The 17,185-nt window shown below is 40.1% G+C and overlaps 1 protein-coding gene across 6 annotated transcripts in view; it reads right to left on the bottom strand.

Moving 5' to 3' along the window:
• Positions 1 to 1,618: 1,618 nt before the first annotated feature.
• MID1 (midline 1) overlaps positions 1,619 to 17,185 on the bottom strand; it is a 400,427-nt gene continuing 384,860 nt past the window's right edge. For all 6 annotated transcript variants that reach the window (XM_019495010.2, XM_014607782.3, XM_059720923.1 and 3 more), the window contains 3 exons: positions 10,019 to 10,180; positions 5,502 to 5,709; positions 1,619 to 4,927 (listed from right to left, as the gene is read on the bottom strand). In XM_019495010.2, the coding sequence (XP_019350555.1) occupies positions 4,579 to 4,927; positions 5,502 to 5,709; positions 10,019 to 10,180 (719 nt within the window). In that variant the 3' untranslated portion in view covers positions 1,619 to 4,578. The remainder of the gene's footprint in view (positions 4,928 to 5,501; positions 5,710 to 10,018; positions 10,181 to 17,185) is intronic.

Below are 17,185 nucleotides of genomic sequence, written 5' to 3'. Positions count from 1 at the left end.
TCTCCTTTGAAATCACCAGACTGAATACTTGGGTAAGTGTCAAGGGGGGTTAGGGCCTGGGGGACTGATATCCCCAGTTTACTTTATTTGGGTTAGGATTTTAAGCAAGTTTCTGTGTCATTTGGAAATGTGGAAGAAGGTCCATCAGGGAAGCAGCAGATGGACAAATCAGTGCAGATTTGCTTTTTTATAACAGGGATGAGAACTACATGAAAGAGTAATGGCAAGTTTCCACCTGTCCAATTATTCTGACCAGTCCTTCAAAAGTCCTCCTAAGCCTAAAGGCTCATTGGATTCACATAGCTCACGCACATCAGTTCCAACATGGCTGCCTTGGACACTTGGTCCAAATGACCAGGCACCATTTATATGTGGACTAGCCAGGCACAGCCCAGAACAGGGAGTAAACTCACACCTCCATAGCCATATACCTTAACTGCTTCGCCACCACATCCCCGCTGAGGTATATTTTATTCCCACCTCCCCTGATAAACATACATGTAGGCTGGGCTATTGAGACAGGAGTAACTTCAGTTAATGCAGTTATTCCTGAAGTTACTCCTGATTTACAGTTGGGAATAAAGACCTACATATACTTTTCCCTTTGGTGGCAATGGGTCTCTATCTTTTTTCATAGATGGATTGTGCCACAGAACATGCTACATTTCCTTACATTTGAGACTATGGTACGTATTTGCAATAGTAGTTTCATAGTAGTTTGGGGTCAGAAGGGACCTGAACAGATCATCTAGTCTGACCCCCCGCCACTGGCAGGAGCACACACTGGGATCACACGATCCCAGACAGGTGTTTGTCCAACTTCTTTTTGAATTTACCCAAGGTAGGAGTGAGGACCACTTCCCTAGGAATCACATTCACCATTTCCCCCTTCCTATTAGTGGGCACATGGGCCACCTTCACTTCCTACTGCTGATTACATAATATCCTTGAAGCAACTATAGGAATTATTTATATGGTAAAGTAATACTGGGAAATTATTTAATATACTTTTAGCTTCTTTTAATGTGAATCAGCACTCAAAAAATGGAGGAGCACACTCCAACCTGTCTATATAGATGATCCACAAGGCACTCTCTTAAAACTGGTGGAACAATTTTGAAACCACTGCTTGATAGGGTTTCTTAGCCTAAAAGGCAGAGACAGATAAGGCAAGAGAGATACAAACAGATAGAGGAAAAGCTAGGTAAAATGAGCTTTTGTTTCAATCTCTCTTAAACCATGTTGAAAATTATCCTTAGTGACTTGAGTACACTATTCTTGCTCTTCATGCTACCATTAGTATCCACCACTTGCTGTACTGAATTGCAAATTAGGTTTACATTTTTTAAATTATAATCATCCCAGTATGGGATTTATTTACTACACATTTTTTTGCAAATTTTGTCCCATGTATTTGTATTTTTTTGATATGGCGTTATAAATCAGTACTTCACCACCAGTCATAAAGCTTTACTTGTGTCATAAGATACAAGTAAAGCCACTTCTGAGCCAGTTATTCCTTTTTAAAATCGATGTGGTTTATTTATAAAAGGAGAGCTGTCCCCCATATTTCATTTTATTTTTATAGACCATGCAAAATGCCATGAAACACTGAAACTATCTTTTCAAAGGGATCCTTTTATTGATTAATCAGGCATTGAATCAAGTACCATAAAATAAACAGATGTGTTGGTATTTTTAAAAAGTTTCCATATGAATACCAATGATGACAAGTTGTTTCCTTAGTTCCAGTTCATGCAGCACATGTAATGGATCAAAAACAAACTAAAAGGGATGGTCTGAAACTTAATTTGCTGCTAATTAATTTACAGTTATATATGTATACCTATATTTTTAATATATATACACACACACACACATATACATATACATGTGGGTGTGTGTGCATGCACATTTACAACTACACATAAACACACATGCCCATATGTATATAGTGCACTGATTGAATTTATAGTCCACAGGACAAATGTGGTTGGCTCCAAATGAAGTATTCAGTGGTGAAATATAAATCCTATAGTAAGGATTATTATAGCAGGTAAAAGGCCATTTTTTCCCTTCTGCCAAAACCAGAGTCAATATCTGAACACATGGTCTGTGTTTAAAATGAAAAAGAGGCGGAAACCTTTCTAATTCATGATACCATTTTCAATCCAGTTTGATCTTTGTGAGCTTTGTGTGGTTAACTTGTGAACTGTTTTCAGTTTGCCGGTTACTGAGATTAGCTTCCAGATTTACCTAATACTGTATTTCTGAAAAAGGAGGTACATAGCTTTACCTAGTAGGCTGTTGTAGCTCATTCTTCTCTGTTAGACAGGAGACTGGCATCCATCCCAAATTGTCACTCCCTTTTTCCCATACCTTTTTACCACTGTTTTTTTATGAACTGTGTCCTATCCACTGTACATAACAGCCTTCACATAAATATTCAAGGTTAGATAACTTGGACAAAGCACATCAAGTGGCATTGTTCATTAGAAAATGATTTACAAAAACAATATTTCAGAATATATTTTAATTGTGCTGGGGCCTTTTCTATATCATCATAGACATTAGAGTAAACATTGTGGCAGAGAGTATGTACATATTTTCCCTTAAACATGTCAAATCAGAAAAGATCAGTGGCTACTATCTGTAAACAGTGGAATGATGCCACAGCAGGAAGCAATGAAATGGCTCCAGCTAATTTATTACCAGAGGGAAAATTTTCCCCATTCACTCAACAGTAAATATGGCAGGAATAGGAAACTAAAGTGGGGAAAAAGCCCCACAGCAATGTATTTTCTATTTTTTAAAAAGCTATAGGCATGTACTCTTCACCCTGCTCATAAGCTTCTTTCATATGGTCATAAGGCAAACTATAGCATATCTTTGTACCTGGAAACTCAGTATTTAAAAACTCTGAAGCTGAGCTTAGGACCCTTTTATTTTGGACCCATTAGTGAACAAAGTGCATTAAAGTGTCCTTTTCAAACGACACCCAAAGCAAAATTTAAATTTACTGAGCCAATGCTTTCTTGAAGCTGGTGTTTCATAAAGATGATTTTTCACCCTTTTCATATTAGCAATAAAACTCTTTTCATTGTCTCAGTAGGAAAATCATTCTTTTAAAGATCTCATACTGTCTTTTACATTTCAGTTATTTCTAAGACTCTCCCAATGTGATCATTTACACATAAATATTGTAGGAAACATAAAGGGCCATATTTTGTATAAAATGAAAAGGAAACAATGGTTCAGATTAGGACAAAGTGTGTACAACCTCTCTTGACTTCAGTGGGGTTGTACCTACTAACACCAGGGGTAATTAGAAGGTAAAACAGACAAATTAATTTTATTGCTGCAAATTTGTCACTTACTCATCATTCATAAAGAACATCCTCTCAAACAACCCCATACAATAAAGCACATTTTTGTTTCATTGTCTGATTTTATGATGAACTTCAGTACAATGTTTTTCAATACAATGTTTGTAAATCAAATGAGTTGCTTGTTTATAGATTTTGGATGGTGTGAGACAACGAAACACTTGCATTCAAATTACAATCAGTTGTATGTAAGCAGCCTGTCTCTCATTTCAGGTGTACAGGCTTGGGGTGTTATGGTGAACCTGTAAAATCAGCAATACTCATCCACATCTCTACCACCAGAATCGACCCATTCCAGTTACAATGGAATTTAGGATGAACAGCTGATCATCAAATCAAGCTACAGTCAGGCCTTAGATAGGCTGTTCTACTCCAGTGCTGCTGATTTTCTGGATGATATCAGTCTAGCATATGTTCAATGATCCTACAGAGCTTTCTAAAGATAGAAGTTAAGCCTCAGTAGAGAGAATCATCAATAATATAAATCACCAGATGGTTTTTCTACTGGATTTATAGAAAATATTCCATGTTTCTTTATACGTATATTTAACATGCTGCCTTACTGGCAAATAGAAGAAAATTAATGTTTCTTGTTTTGTTGAACTGGCTAGCTCCATTGCCCTCTTTTTATTCTCTTTCTTCTTCTTCTACTACTTTTTCTTCTCTGACTGCACATCCCTGTGTTGCGGAAGATGTTGCACACAAGAATATTGGAATTGAATGTTACATTAGTACAATTAAAACTTGTAGTATATGGATTTGTCCTCTGCACAGTTTCTAGTATACAGAATTCTTGTTTCTTTGTCTGCTATAAAGTAAAACTATGGAAAGGGCTAGTGAAACTTTAGTGAATTAGGCCCTTCATGTGCAAAAGCAATGAATTGTAATCCGAATATCCAAATCAGGCTTTCCTTTTTTGTTGTTGTTGTTTTTTAAATCTATAAATAATTTATAAATCTTCCTGTAAGAGACTAAATACAAAAAATGTTCTGAGAAATTATTAAAGCCATTTCTTGCCCTTTAATACAAAATACACAGTAAAGAGAGTTTCCCATTGTCAGTTCTGTCTGAAATGGGAATCATCAGAGACATCTTAAATGCCTATAATCAAACAGCTCCCATCAAGCTTCTATGGGCAGCATTCTAACAGTCCACTGAAAATTTTTTCATCCTACCTCTTTGCTTTTAGCAGTTATGGAAGCTGCTCAGTGGAGTCTAAGTGATCTGGAATAGGCAGCCCCGTTATAATTGTCAAGCACTTATTCCACACGGTGAATGTGGGGCAAACAGGCTGCCCAAATGTAATGTCAAAAGTGTAAAGGTGTAAAGAGTTCAAAGCATCATAAAAGGCCAGGGAACCATTGTCATAGTCCAGCAAAATCCCAACACGACGGAGGTGAGGAGCAGGCTCTATAGGAATTTCTTTGCTGTTATGTCGCACCACCCAGGTATTATTACAACGGCAAAGCACCCAGGAGGCAGAATTTTTTCCGATCCACTCATGCTTAGGTGCTGACTTGTAAGAAATGCCAATGGCATACCTGTAAAACAAAACAGCTTAAGAAGACACCTTTTTCATGATATGCAGCAATAAAAGGCTAAACATTACCCTGAAGGACTCTGAGGAATGCCTGACCCTCTTCTGTTTATTTATGTTAAATTCTCATTAAGGGAAGGCTCACCAAAATATCTGCACAGCCTTAATTAAAGTTCTTCCCTACTCCCCATGTTGTGATTGGCAGATCATGCAAACTCTATTGTCCATAAAACTGCTATAGCAAATTTTTGGAATTCTTACCTAATGACAAAGGCCTTTTTTATTCACAAGGAAAATTGTTGAATACTTAACAACTCTGGATTCTAATTCTTTCACCCTACATTCCCATCCTAAACATAGGAATAAGGAACACCTTAATTAACTTAAAACACCAACTTTCCATCTGCCACTCTTTTTTCCATTTGTTCTAATCTGATTTCTCCTTGCTGATTTAATATGCATTCCAGAAGAAAGAAGGTGAAAGAGACATCAAAAAGTAGGTCCACACAGCACAGTGATACATGACTCAAATGCAACTTATTTCTGGCATGGCAGGTCATTAAAAATGTGATACATACCATGTACTCCCACTTATAACTACTTCCCAATAATGCCGTCCACTGTCGATAAATACATTGCCAGCTATGCCATAGCTCCCTTGGCTAGTGAATCGCTCAGGTGTGTGGCTCTTTTTGGAAGAGGTTTCATCACGCTCCACTGTCAGGTTATCATGGGATACCTTCAACTTTCTGTGGGCGGATTTGGGATCCAGTTTAAATGGCTGGCCTGGACACACATGTGCACAAAGATAAGCAAAAGGTTTGTTAATAGTAATAAGTATAGTTGGACCACAGAATGTATACTATATATACTATATATATTACTAATCTATTAATATATATTACTAATTTATTACTAATATATATTTTCATCTCCAAAGTGCTCTGAAAGTGGAGTAAAACACCTTTAACATTGTATGCTAAACATGTCTACACAGCAAGTTAATGAAAAATGTACTGTTAATTCACATATAGCTTTACAGTACATTAATTTCCTGGTGAAGATGAGCCCTAAGAGCAAGCCCTCCATTGCGCTCACACTTATTCTCTGAGAGCAAAAAGTAACTTGAATGTTTTCTATCTTTCATACAACTGAAACACACACATCTGCAAATTAAGCTCTGACCATGCTTTTCTTTCTCCTCATTCACCATTTAATATTAGATTTTAGAATAACATATCCTTATTAATTTGCCAAGGATGACAAACTATAATAATGGCTCTATCACCTTTATGCAGCTGGATCACTTCTTAATCCCTTAATATGAGTTTGTAAATGCTATCCTGATCTGTTCATTCACTCTCAGTGTGTGCATCTACATGTGTGTTTAACTGCACAGTACATTAATTTGCTGCGGCGTGAAGTGTCAGCTCTACACGTGATACTATTAGACCTCTGAAAACTAATTTTCACTGTCATAAAATATTTACAGTGGTGAAAATAACTGTACATAAATGTACGTGTAAATGCTGACCCAGGCATAAATTGTGCTCTGTCAGCACAGGCAGCAGGGGTCCAGACCCCTGCTTGCTGCCTATCCACACAGCTCCCCACTTTGGGCACTCTTGTGCCCCAGCCAGCCAGTCTATTGCCTGACATTGCAACCTGGAGCCTGGGGCTGAACCCCTGAGTCTGCTGCCAGCCCAGGGCTGCTCTGCCACAGCACAAATTGCTATGGGCCTGGGCACACATGTAAACGCTATGCCCAGGAGCAGCTGACTCCAGCACTAACTATGCCAGAATTTATTTCTGCAAATTAACTGCATGTGTAGATGCACCCAGTCTTATTTATACTGGGAGTAACATGCTGCTGAGTATCCAGCATCACTGTGAAAGGATGCCATCATAGCACTACAATGCTGGATGCTCAGCTTTTAAATGAAGGAAGTAAATTATAGTTTGGTCCACATGGTGTAGAACATCACTGAGGCAGTTGCTATTGGCAGATAACTCTTGCTGTTGCACAGGGCTTATGGACAATAACAGGAAGTCGTTTGGTAAATGAAGCCCTGTAGCTAGAGAATGCCTGCTAAAACTCTGACAAGCTTCCCCATTGTGTTAAAAAGCAGAAAGACTGTTTTCATTCTAGCAAATCATTTCTGAAGGACAACTGAGAAAATATGATACTGCTAGTGGCAACAGACTTCCCCCCGCTCCTTTTCTTCTTTCACATAAATGGTAAAAGTGGAAGATTTGATGACATGCATGGAAAGTGGAATAAGTATTCTCAGAGGCTCTGTGATGTTATGGTGTTGACACGTGTATTTTAAATTAAGATGTGAACTGCTTAGTGTTTGTGGAAAAAACAGTTAAGTCATTTTTATGCAATGGAACTGAAGTAATTAAAATTGGTATAAAGAATGGATTGTCAAGCCAAAACTGTCTCGGTCACTATTATTTCAAAATTAAGATGAGAGAACAGGTTTAAATGTAGGGGTATATTCTGTTTTCATGATGTATATGAATTATGCACACATACCAAACTTGAGAGCATAGGTTTTGGCACATTTTTCCCCAAGAGTGCAAACAGTCTGCTTTTTTCTACCACTGGCTAGTAGAAAATGCAGAGTGTCTCACCACCTATTCCCTTTGTCTCTGCATTGCTGAAGCAGCATCTGGAGCATATTTTGTTCAGTACTGGGTTGCATCAGGTCACATCAAGTTTCACAGTTACATGATAGGAAGCATTGTTTCTGTGTCACATCCTATCGCCAAGTGAAAAGTAAAGAAAAATTACATTTCACAAATGGGTCCTTCAGAGGTAGTGAAATGATTATTTTACTTCCAACTACAGGTAACTGTAACTACTGCTCAACACTGTCTTCTAAGTAGCAGATATGGTTTATATAAGTAGGTATTCCAAGGACAGACTGCAGACTGGGGAAGAAAGAGAAGCTGGCTTCCGCCACTTCCTCCAACACCTTTCCCTTCAATACCATCTTCCATAAGAGTGTCAAACATATAGCCTGTGGGCCAGATCCATCTCACAGAGCCCTATAATCTGGTCATAACTGCTGCCTGTGGGTCTTGCTGGGACCTGCATGTGGCCTGCCCCAGACTGGCTCCACAGACCACATACAGCATGCACCAGCACTGGCCCCAGGTGGGGTTGGTCTGGGGCATACACTGCCTAAGGCTCTTGGAACTAGTCTAGGGCACATGCTGCATGCAGTGCAAGGGGCTGGTCCAGGGTGTTTGTTGCATGCAGCACCTGCATTGGACTGGCTGTATGTGCTGGATTCAGCATGTGAGGGTGGTCTGTGGGACTGATTCAGCTTGCACCCTCATGCAGGGGCCCCTGATTTGTTTGATACACCTGCCCAAAAATCTTCACAAGCCCCATCATTCCCTAACTGACACTCCAAACCACCTGCTGTGACTAAAAAAAAATGTAGAATTGACTAGTCAGGACAATAGCCTGCAGATGGAACAAAGTTGAAAACTTTTAACTTAAAGCACTATACTACATCTCCTAAATGTTTTGTGCAATCATTATCACAAAATTAGGACTTCTGCTTCAACTATCCCATAGGACCCTTCAAGATCGGAAATATCCCACTTTCCTCAAACGAACAAAGCAGGAGGACAACATTCACCTTTTTTTAAGAAAAAAATATAAAAAGTCATATCATCCTACTCCTGGTGGTGTAAAAGCTTGAATGTATCTCCAGAAAAAAAGACACTGCTGCATGATCATGTTGAAGTCTGAGAGGATAGGGACAGACATTACACATAAACAGGTTTAAGTGATCAGAAACTGGCTTAAACCTGTAACAGAACATAAGTTCAGTGCACATAAACCAGTTTCAAAATGGCTGAAACTGGTTTAAGATAAACCTGGTGAATGAACTATCAGATGAAACTGATTTGGGTCCAACCAGTTTATGCAGTGTGGGTCCCAGACGTGTTCCTGGTTTAAGTTAAACCAGAGTCCCCCAGCATCCCAGATGATTTCCAGCCCTGTGCTGGGATGTTCCATCTGCTTCAGGGAACAGGGCTGGCCCTGCCCCTCTGCTCCCTAGCCAGAGCTCTGGTGCAGACTGCAGGCACAGCAGGGTCTGCCTGGATTCCCCCTGCCTAACCCCCCCATCACTGCTCGCTGCTCAAGAAGGGATCCCCCTTCCCTCTCTTCCATCTCCCACAGGATGGACCCCAGTTCCATGGACCCTAGGCATGTGTTATGCTAGCTAATGCTGAGAGGTGTTTCTCTGTGTGTGTCTCCAATTTCCCTGGGACAGGCAAACAGAATGGTGTCTGCTTAGGGCTTTTTGGAGCTAATCAACAGGTCAGCTGGTAATGTCCCTCTGTTCCTTCCTTGGAAAAAGCTGTTTAAGAAGAGCTTGAACTAATGAGAGAGGCTTTTGTTTTCTTGATGGGCTGATAAATGCCGTGTTATCAGTTACTGGTGGCTCCCTCGCCTGTCAGGTTTGCAGACAGTATGGAGAAGCAGGGAGAGGGAGCTTGAAAAGCTCAGCATCATCAACAGATGCATGCACTACACATACATCCTTTTGCCTCAGAGTGCTAGCTGGGGGCTAGAGCCTGGCAATACTCCTGCCTCTTGAGCAGCGAGTGGGGAAAAGCATTGGATAGTGAAGGTTTAAACCCCTCCCTAATCAGAGTATCCTGATGGAGCCTGGCTATGCCCCCACCCCCTCAACTCAGGACTATAGAAGGGAAGGGAGGGCTGCTCTAGCATTCCCCCTTCCCGCCCCCGGCTTCTAGCCTGAGCCACTGTAGGCATATGCCTGCATTTTTTCAGTTCAGAGGGAATGTCTGTACAGTTGCAAACCTCTTCAACCTAGGCAGGTTAGACTAACCAGCAAAGATTGAATACATTCAGGGCCAGGTTTTTTGAATGTCTGTCCCTTGCCTAGGAGGCTTGAACAGAGTGAAAATGACATTCATTGTAGAAACATTTTACAAGGTAACTAACTCTGAAACCCCTGTACTTTTCAAGCACAAAACCAATAAAAAGGGGCAAAAGACAGAACATGTTCATGAATGCATGTGAGTTGAATTTCATGTTACTTACTGTTCGTCTTTAGCTTGCCAGGCTCACTGTTGCGACTGCCAGCCTGATTAATGGCCTTGACAACAAAGATGTACTTAGTGCCACTCTGTAACCCATGCACTGTATAGTGGTTTTGCTTGATATTTGGAACAATCATCCAGCTGTCGGCTGAATTACATAAACCTGAAATTTCAAACCAAGCTCATTAGTTATAGCATACAAAATACTTTGTAAGAAATGGAGAAATATTTTGAGCACTCTTGCCTATTTTAGCCTGAAAAATAACTGAACAATCCATAATAAAGAAAAGGCTGTGTCTCTTTTTCCTTAAATGCTATTACATTTACCAATTGGTTTATTATTTTCTATTACTTCACCTGCCCTCAACCATTGTTAAGTAATGTTTAAGATCTTAGTACATGCAGTCAACCATTAAAAAAGAGACCTTTAAGAGACGATTTGTGCACAGTCTGAGAAATGTTTAATTGTCCCTAGACCAGGAAGGTTTTATTGCTTAAAATCTAGAGGATTATGGAAATGCTACTGGTCTCTTTTTTGCTTTAATGAACTTGGCTGTATTCTTTAAGACTTAAAAGACTGAAGTGATTAGTTGCCATGAGATTTGTTGAGGTATCTTTGCTCAGTCCCCAGTTGTTCATTCCAAAGGATCTGAAAACAGTTGTTGGGGGAGATCTCTAGGCTGTGGATCTTAAGTCTAATGATGAGCTGTCATAGACCAGGTTTGTTACAGAATGTAGTCTTAATGTCATCTTCTTCAGTTCAGCCAATGCCAGATGGTATGACCTAAATTGTTACAAAGGTGATCAGGTGGTTCCTTGAGGGAGGCAGGGCCATCCTTTGTGGGGCGCGAATTGGGGAGACTGCCCCAGGCCCCGCACTTTGGAAGGCCCCACAGAGCCAGGCGGGAGCCAGGTGGAGCAGCTACAGCCTCACCCCTTGCAATATTAAAGGGGCCTCGCAGAGGCTGATTTGCCCCAGGCCCCACACTTCCCTATGGTTCTCTCTGGATGGAGATTAGTATTACTTCCCATTTTATATAGTTATAAATAGTTTAGTGTGTGTTTGTATATGTGATCTATCCAGATTATAATAGAACATGCCAGGAATGATTAAGGAAAGGTATATATAGGCTAAATAAAAGATGAAAGTTCCCCAAAATGAACTCTATTAAGGCACAGCAGTGTCTGCTTCAAAATGAGATTGAATTCTGACTCTTTGAGATGTCATTTACCACAGGTAAAATTCTATGTTCCTTTGTGTGCCTAAATGACAGTTTTCTAGCCATATGCCTGGGCATTTTTGGCCTTTGCCCTGAACTGTGGACATGGAAGTGCATGCGTATAGCCTGCTAATGTGCAGTAGCCATGTACTGGCTGAGTAGGTATGCACATACCTGACCATTAGTTCAGGTAAAGTGAGGCAGGAGGGGGCACCTCACCATGTTTTGGCTCCAGTAGTCAAGAAGTGGGACATCCAGGTTCTAGGTACCCTATCAACCCAAGGGGGTTCGAATGTGTGTCTTTAACTTCATTGACACATAGAGAAGTAGAGCTGGAAGAGACTTCCAGAGGTCATCTAGTCCAACCCCCTACCTGAGGCAAGATCATCCCTATCCAAACCATCCCATATAAACCATAATCTAAACTCTACATAAGACTATTAGGACACCGTTCAGTAATAACAGGTACTGAACGTGCCATAATTGGCACTGCTGATCATTAGTGCAGATGAACGCTTTTTACATGACATTAATGAACATTAGACTAAATCTACTGTGCATTAGTGCTTTAGCACATTTTTTGCCAGCCATACTAATGTGCAGTAGAATTAATCTTCTGCATATTAAGGATCTTGTGTACATGTGCCCACTGAGCCCTTTACTACATAGGTAATTAGGCAGGTCCACAGTAAATGTCTTATGTAGACAGGCCCACTGAGTCCCTGAACCAGAAGTCTTTTGAAGCTGAGCCACTGTCCCTAGCACCTAGTAGTCATTGGATAAAATGGATGGAGAGTAGTTTACAAGCTTCTGCCACATTAGGAGTGAGGGTCCAGGTTAGAATCCAGGGCCTGCTTCTTCCCAGAACAGCAACCATCACACCAAGTCACACATGCTCCAGGTTAGTCTCTTTCTCTTAAGGCCCCTCTTAAGATGATCAGGGCTGAAGCTTCAACAGAAGATGAGTAATGCCTACTCTGTGGTAGGGCAGTTACAGCTCTGTGCTGGGAAGCTGGAGAGAGGAAATTTTAAAGAACTCTAGGTGAAAAGTGCCCAGATCCTGGATTTTCTTCTTTCTGGGCAAGTGCCCTAACCACTCTGCTATTTGGGCTAAAATGCAGTACTCTTTTCCAGTGTGCGGTACCCATTAGTCATAGATTTCTGGTCACCTATACTTTCAGGGCATGTCCAGAATTGGTGTGTGTAGATAGCTGTGTACATACCCAGCTAGCATATATGCATGCTAGCTGGGTATGTACCCAGCTAGCATGCATATATATGTGTATACCCAGAGTGTGTATGCTCAGTCTCCTTATGCTTGTTTACATGTCCATAGTAAAGAACTGCAACCTGCATGTAAGTGCCAAAAATGCTGCCTGAGCAGCTAGAAAGTTGCTAGTTAATCCCACAAAGTGAAATAGAATTTCTCAGTGTTTAAAACAGTACTTGGTATAACAGATTCCCAGTCTGATCAGTCTCTAGGATGCTACCATTTTATAAATGTTTATACAAATAGTGTTAATATATATATATATATATATATTTAGAAATCTAAATATTTATATATTTAAATATATATATATATATTTAGAAATCTATTCCATAGATAACAAAACTGAAAAATAGAAAGAAAAAGGGACAAAAAAATCTTGCACTGAATGAAATGACCTCCATTCTTAATAGTCTCTAACATCATTGGATGTAAAACTCATTATAAAAGCCAGTGTATTGTTAAAGTAGTTTAAAACTGTTGGCTTGCCTTTTATGGGACATCAGAGAATACTTCGATAGGTTTCAGTAGACCATATATGGAAATACAGTGGAGCCAGAAGAAAAAACTATTAGTGATAGAAAAGAAGAGAGAAAGACACACACAAGAAAACTAAAAACCAAAGCCAAGCAATCAATGTAGCTTTGTCATTTTGGCTTCACAAAAATCCCCTGCAACAGGGTTCTGGGCACTCAACAAAACTCCATATTCCTGTTGAATGTTCTCCCTAACTTTAAGTTGGGGGGGGGGAGGGGGGGATGTTTGCTTTTTGCTTAAAATTCGCTAAGTATTTAGGCCTCAGATTTTACTTTCTAAACGGAGCTTTGTCTCAAAGTTCTATTGGTTTAAATACAAGGCTGTCATCACAGGCAGGTTTTACCTAATTCTAAAAGAGAGGAACTGACACAATGAGAGAATTAGCCATTTGTTCAAGGTCACACAGGACATCTGTGGCTGCACCAGGAAGTAAACGTGAGTTTCCAAGGGCCCTGATCAGCGCTATGACCATTAGACAATTCTTCTCACCAAGCTGGAATGGTATTAGCCATTCCTTTTAGCATTTCATTGCAAACATGTTGTATATTTTTGTGTTTTATTTTGTAGAAATCATGCATGCAGGGCACATCCAGATGAGCATGGACATTTGTTTCCCTGGGGACAAGTAGCAGCAGAACACCTTGTGTTGCTGCTACTTGTCCCTGGAGAACGCCTATGCCATGTGCACTCTAGTACATGGCAGGTTACTCCAAGCTGGGTGGGGGAGGCTGGGGCCAGCAACTATGCTGGCCCTAGCAGCCTTTCCTGGGATCCTGGGGGCCTCGGACTGCAGCTGCAGCAGGAAGCCTGGCTGGCAGTTGGAGTGTGACTTCAGCTGGCCAAGCTCCAGTTTTGGGCAGCACGCTGTTGCCATGTGTACTGCCCTGGTTTTTTTTAGCATGTTTTTTTCTGACCCTGGAATCTCCCAGGGACAAAAAAATGCCCTCATACTGCAAGGTAGCAGCATGGGTAGTGCCAGCATGCATGGTGTGTGGCGCCACAGATGGGTCTGCAGCACAACATACCGCACGTCCACACTCATCTGGATGTGGTCAGTGTGACTAAAGGCATACAAATTTGCTGTGCACTTTTCTACCTCATTGAGGACACTGGTTTATTTTATATTAATAACCATCCAGATGAGCAACTACTATGTTTTACCAGATTGGAAACCTATTTTATTTGTTGTTTTAAATTAAAGGGAAAATGGCATTTAGGTATCTTTGTTTTCTTAAGCCATCCTGACCCCTGGTGCTTCTACCAAACATCAGATACAAGCATTTTGAAGTTAACTACCTCTGTATAAAAACTCAAGGAACAGCCACATAGCTGCACTCAGTTTTTCATGAGGCTGTTGAAAGATTAGATGAGACAGATGTATCACCCACTCATCCCCTGGACAAAAGAACCCCATGTTATTTTTTGCAGAAGATCCAGCATTGTCTAGCACCTCTAGTACAGTGCCTACAGCAGAATCTACTCACTGCCTGTTTTGTGTCTGAAATGTATCTACTGAATTTTGCTTCTTTATTCAGTGAGTTGAGTACTCAGAAGTGAGAGAAAACTAAAGTAGCCACTGCCAGAGCCTAGGCAGGTATTGTACCAATTCCACGACACTGTTCAATGCCACTATAACCTTTGCTAGTCAAGTCCTAGATCTCCCTTGATACTGGTTCTCAAAATAAAATGGTCCTGAAAAATAGTAGTACTGCTGCTGCTGCTTCACTAAATCCACTTTTTCCCAAGTTGTTATTATTCTGTATTAAAAAATGCTTGGTCTCTACAGGAGGCCAGATCAGCCTCTATGTGCTCATAGTATGAATGTTAAATAATAATATAAAAGCATTAAAGGGGATAAATTAATAACCCACCCTAAAGAAAGGCAATACTATCTTCATGACTACTTGGAGTACTTTGTAAGTAGATCTTCCTCTCACCTTTGAAGAGGACGGTGGCTTGAACTGTTGATATAATGCAGAAACCAATGAAGTACCACCAAGTATCCTGCTTCCATGAGTATCTTTGGAAGTCTTTTCCCGTTATCAGTACCGGAAGGAACAGACCTATTCCTACTGTGGTATATCAGGAATTTATTTAGTGTCCATTTTGATAGTAACAGTTATGAGCAAACTAACAAGCTCAAGGTCACATTCAGAAAAGCGGTACTAGTCAGGAAAAGAACTGAGATGCACGGTCTTAAATTTAAGCATGTTTTTTAGACCTACTGGGTGCATCTACACAAGATGCTTTACTGCTCAGCAGACTCATTTGTTGCATGTGTAGACAGTGACATTGGAATTCACTCATTCAAATTGAGCTGGAGTATATTCAGTTGCATTAATTGCACATGTAGACACACCACTGAAATTAATAGGAGTCAGGGTGGATTTCAACATATGGCTTAGCACTTCCTTGAGCTCAGCACCTGTACTGAGGAGTGGCCTGGTCCTAATCTGGCCTTGAAAGGGGTGGTCCCAGGCCTGATCAGGTGGTGCAGCAGTGGCCCAGACAGACCTGGATCCAGCTGTGTAGAGTTTGGTTATCTGGCAGGGGGGAGAGGTGAAAGTATTAATTGCCACTGTTCCCCCATCGCCAAATTTCCCAACCTGTGGGGATCCCCACAGGTCAGATGCCATAGGTCCATGGGCTGGATTTGGCTTGTGTGCTGGGGGTTGAGCACCCCTGCTCTAAAATGAATCTTGGTAATCAGTGAGGGCCATGGGAATCCTTTGTGTTTAAGAAAGAATATTTTTAACTGTATTATAGGAATGCTCAGTCTCCTGCTTTCTTCCAGCAGTACCTATGATGAAATGGTCAATTCTTTTATTCACACAAAGAAGGTCAGGAATGATCACACATTTGAGCAGCTTGACTTATGAGCATTAACAGGCCTTGAGGAGTGACCACCAGAGCAGCTGCATCCTCAGCTCACTCATTTGAGCAGTCATTTCAATGTCGCAGCACAGTCCTTAAGCTTTACTCACAGGAACAGAAGCAGAAGCGGGGCTGGGGGATAAGGGGGGAGCACTATCACTCCTAATCACAGCACGTAAATACATTGTTTCAAGATTCAGGTTTCCTGCTTAAAAAACCTATAGCTATAGCCAGATAGCGGTTCTTGCAGGTGGTAAAACAATGTATTTTAAAACTATATCCTACAAGAATTTAGGGAATTTAAATTACTTCTTGAAATGGTGCAATGAGTACAGTGATGCTCACAAAGGATGTAAGAGTTTTCAATGGAGGAAAAAAAAGGCTTTCTACAATCTGGAGGTAATAATTTGTAAAGCTATTTCCCCAGCACTGGCTGTTGATGCACATTAAAAACCAGATGGGAAAAATCCCAATGTGTAAATCCTCCTAAAATTTACACCGTTAGATTTAAAAAAAAACCCCACCTCTTTTTGAACTAAAACAGGAGCACATAAGTCAAAGGAAGGTAATCTAATCTCCTGAGCCTTTTAATTTCTTAAAAATGCTTTATTTCAATAAATTATTACAATCTCACATCAATGGAGTGATTAGTGGGTGAAGGTGATGGATATATAAACCTCCCTCCTCCATATTCACACATGGATGAAAATAATATATACAGGTTTCTGCTAAACGTAAAGCACCATTTCCAAAGCAATATGATCTTTTAACACTTTTGTAATAGTCTGAGGATTTCTTATTTTTATCCCACGTTTGCTGCATTACCTTACGTTAAAGAGATACTCCTGAAAAGTTCTATTCACTTAAAATATAACTGTTTCTGAGTGTAGGAAACCCCCTTTAATATGTTGTTGTATACTACATGGTATATATATTTTACATTAGATAGATAATAGTATATATATTTTATCCATTCTTCTATAGTGATATATAATATATTATATCAAGTAGCTAATAGAACCTATAGCTTTAAGGAGTTATTATATGACATATTGTATACTGAGCAGGGATCCTGGTTTTCTCTGATAAAAAGAAATCCTCAATTTTCAGGTTAAAAAGTAACTCCAAATCCACATTTTTCTGTGATCAAAATCTATGGAATGGTCAGCACCACTATATATACATCTATACATTAGAAGCGTTTCATTTTAATCCTGAAAAAATGTGGATTTTTGGTTACTTATTAGCCTGAAAATTGGGGATTATT

Source organism: Alligator mississippiensis, chromosome 1 (assembly GCF_030867095.1).
Source record: "Alligator mississippiensis isolate rAllMis1 chromosome 1, rAllMis1, whole genome shotgun sequence".
NCBI classification, from domain to species: Eukaryota; Metazoa; Chordata; order Crocodylia; family Alligatoridae; genus Alligator; species Alligator mississippiensis.
This window is presented reverse-complemented; position numbering and strand designations above follow the sequence as displayed.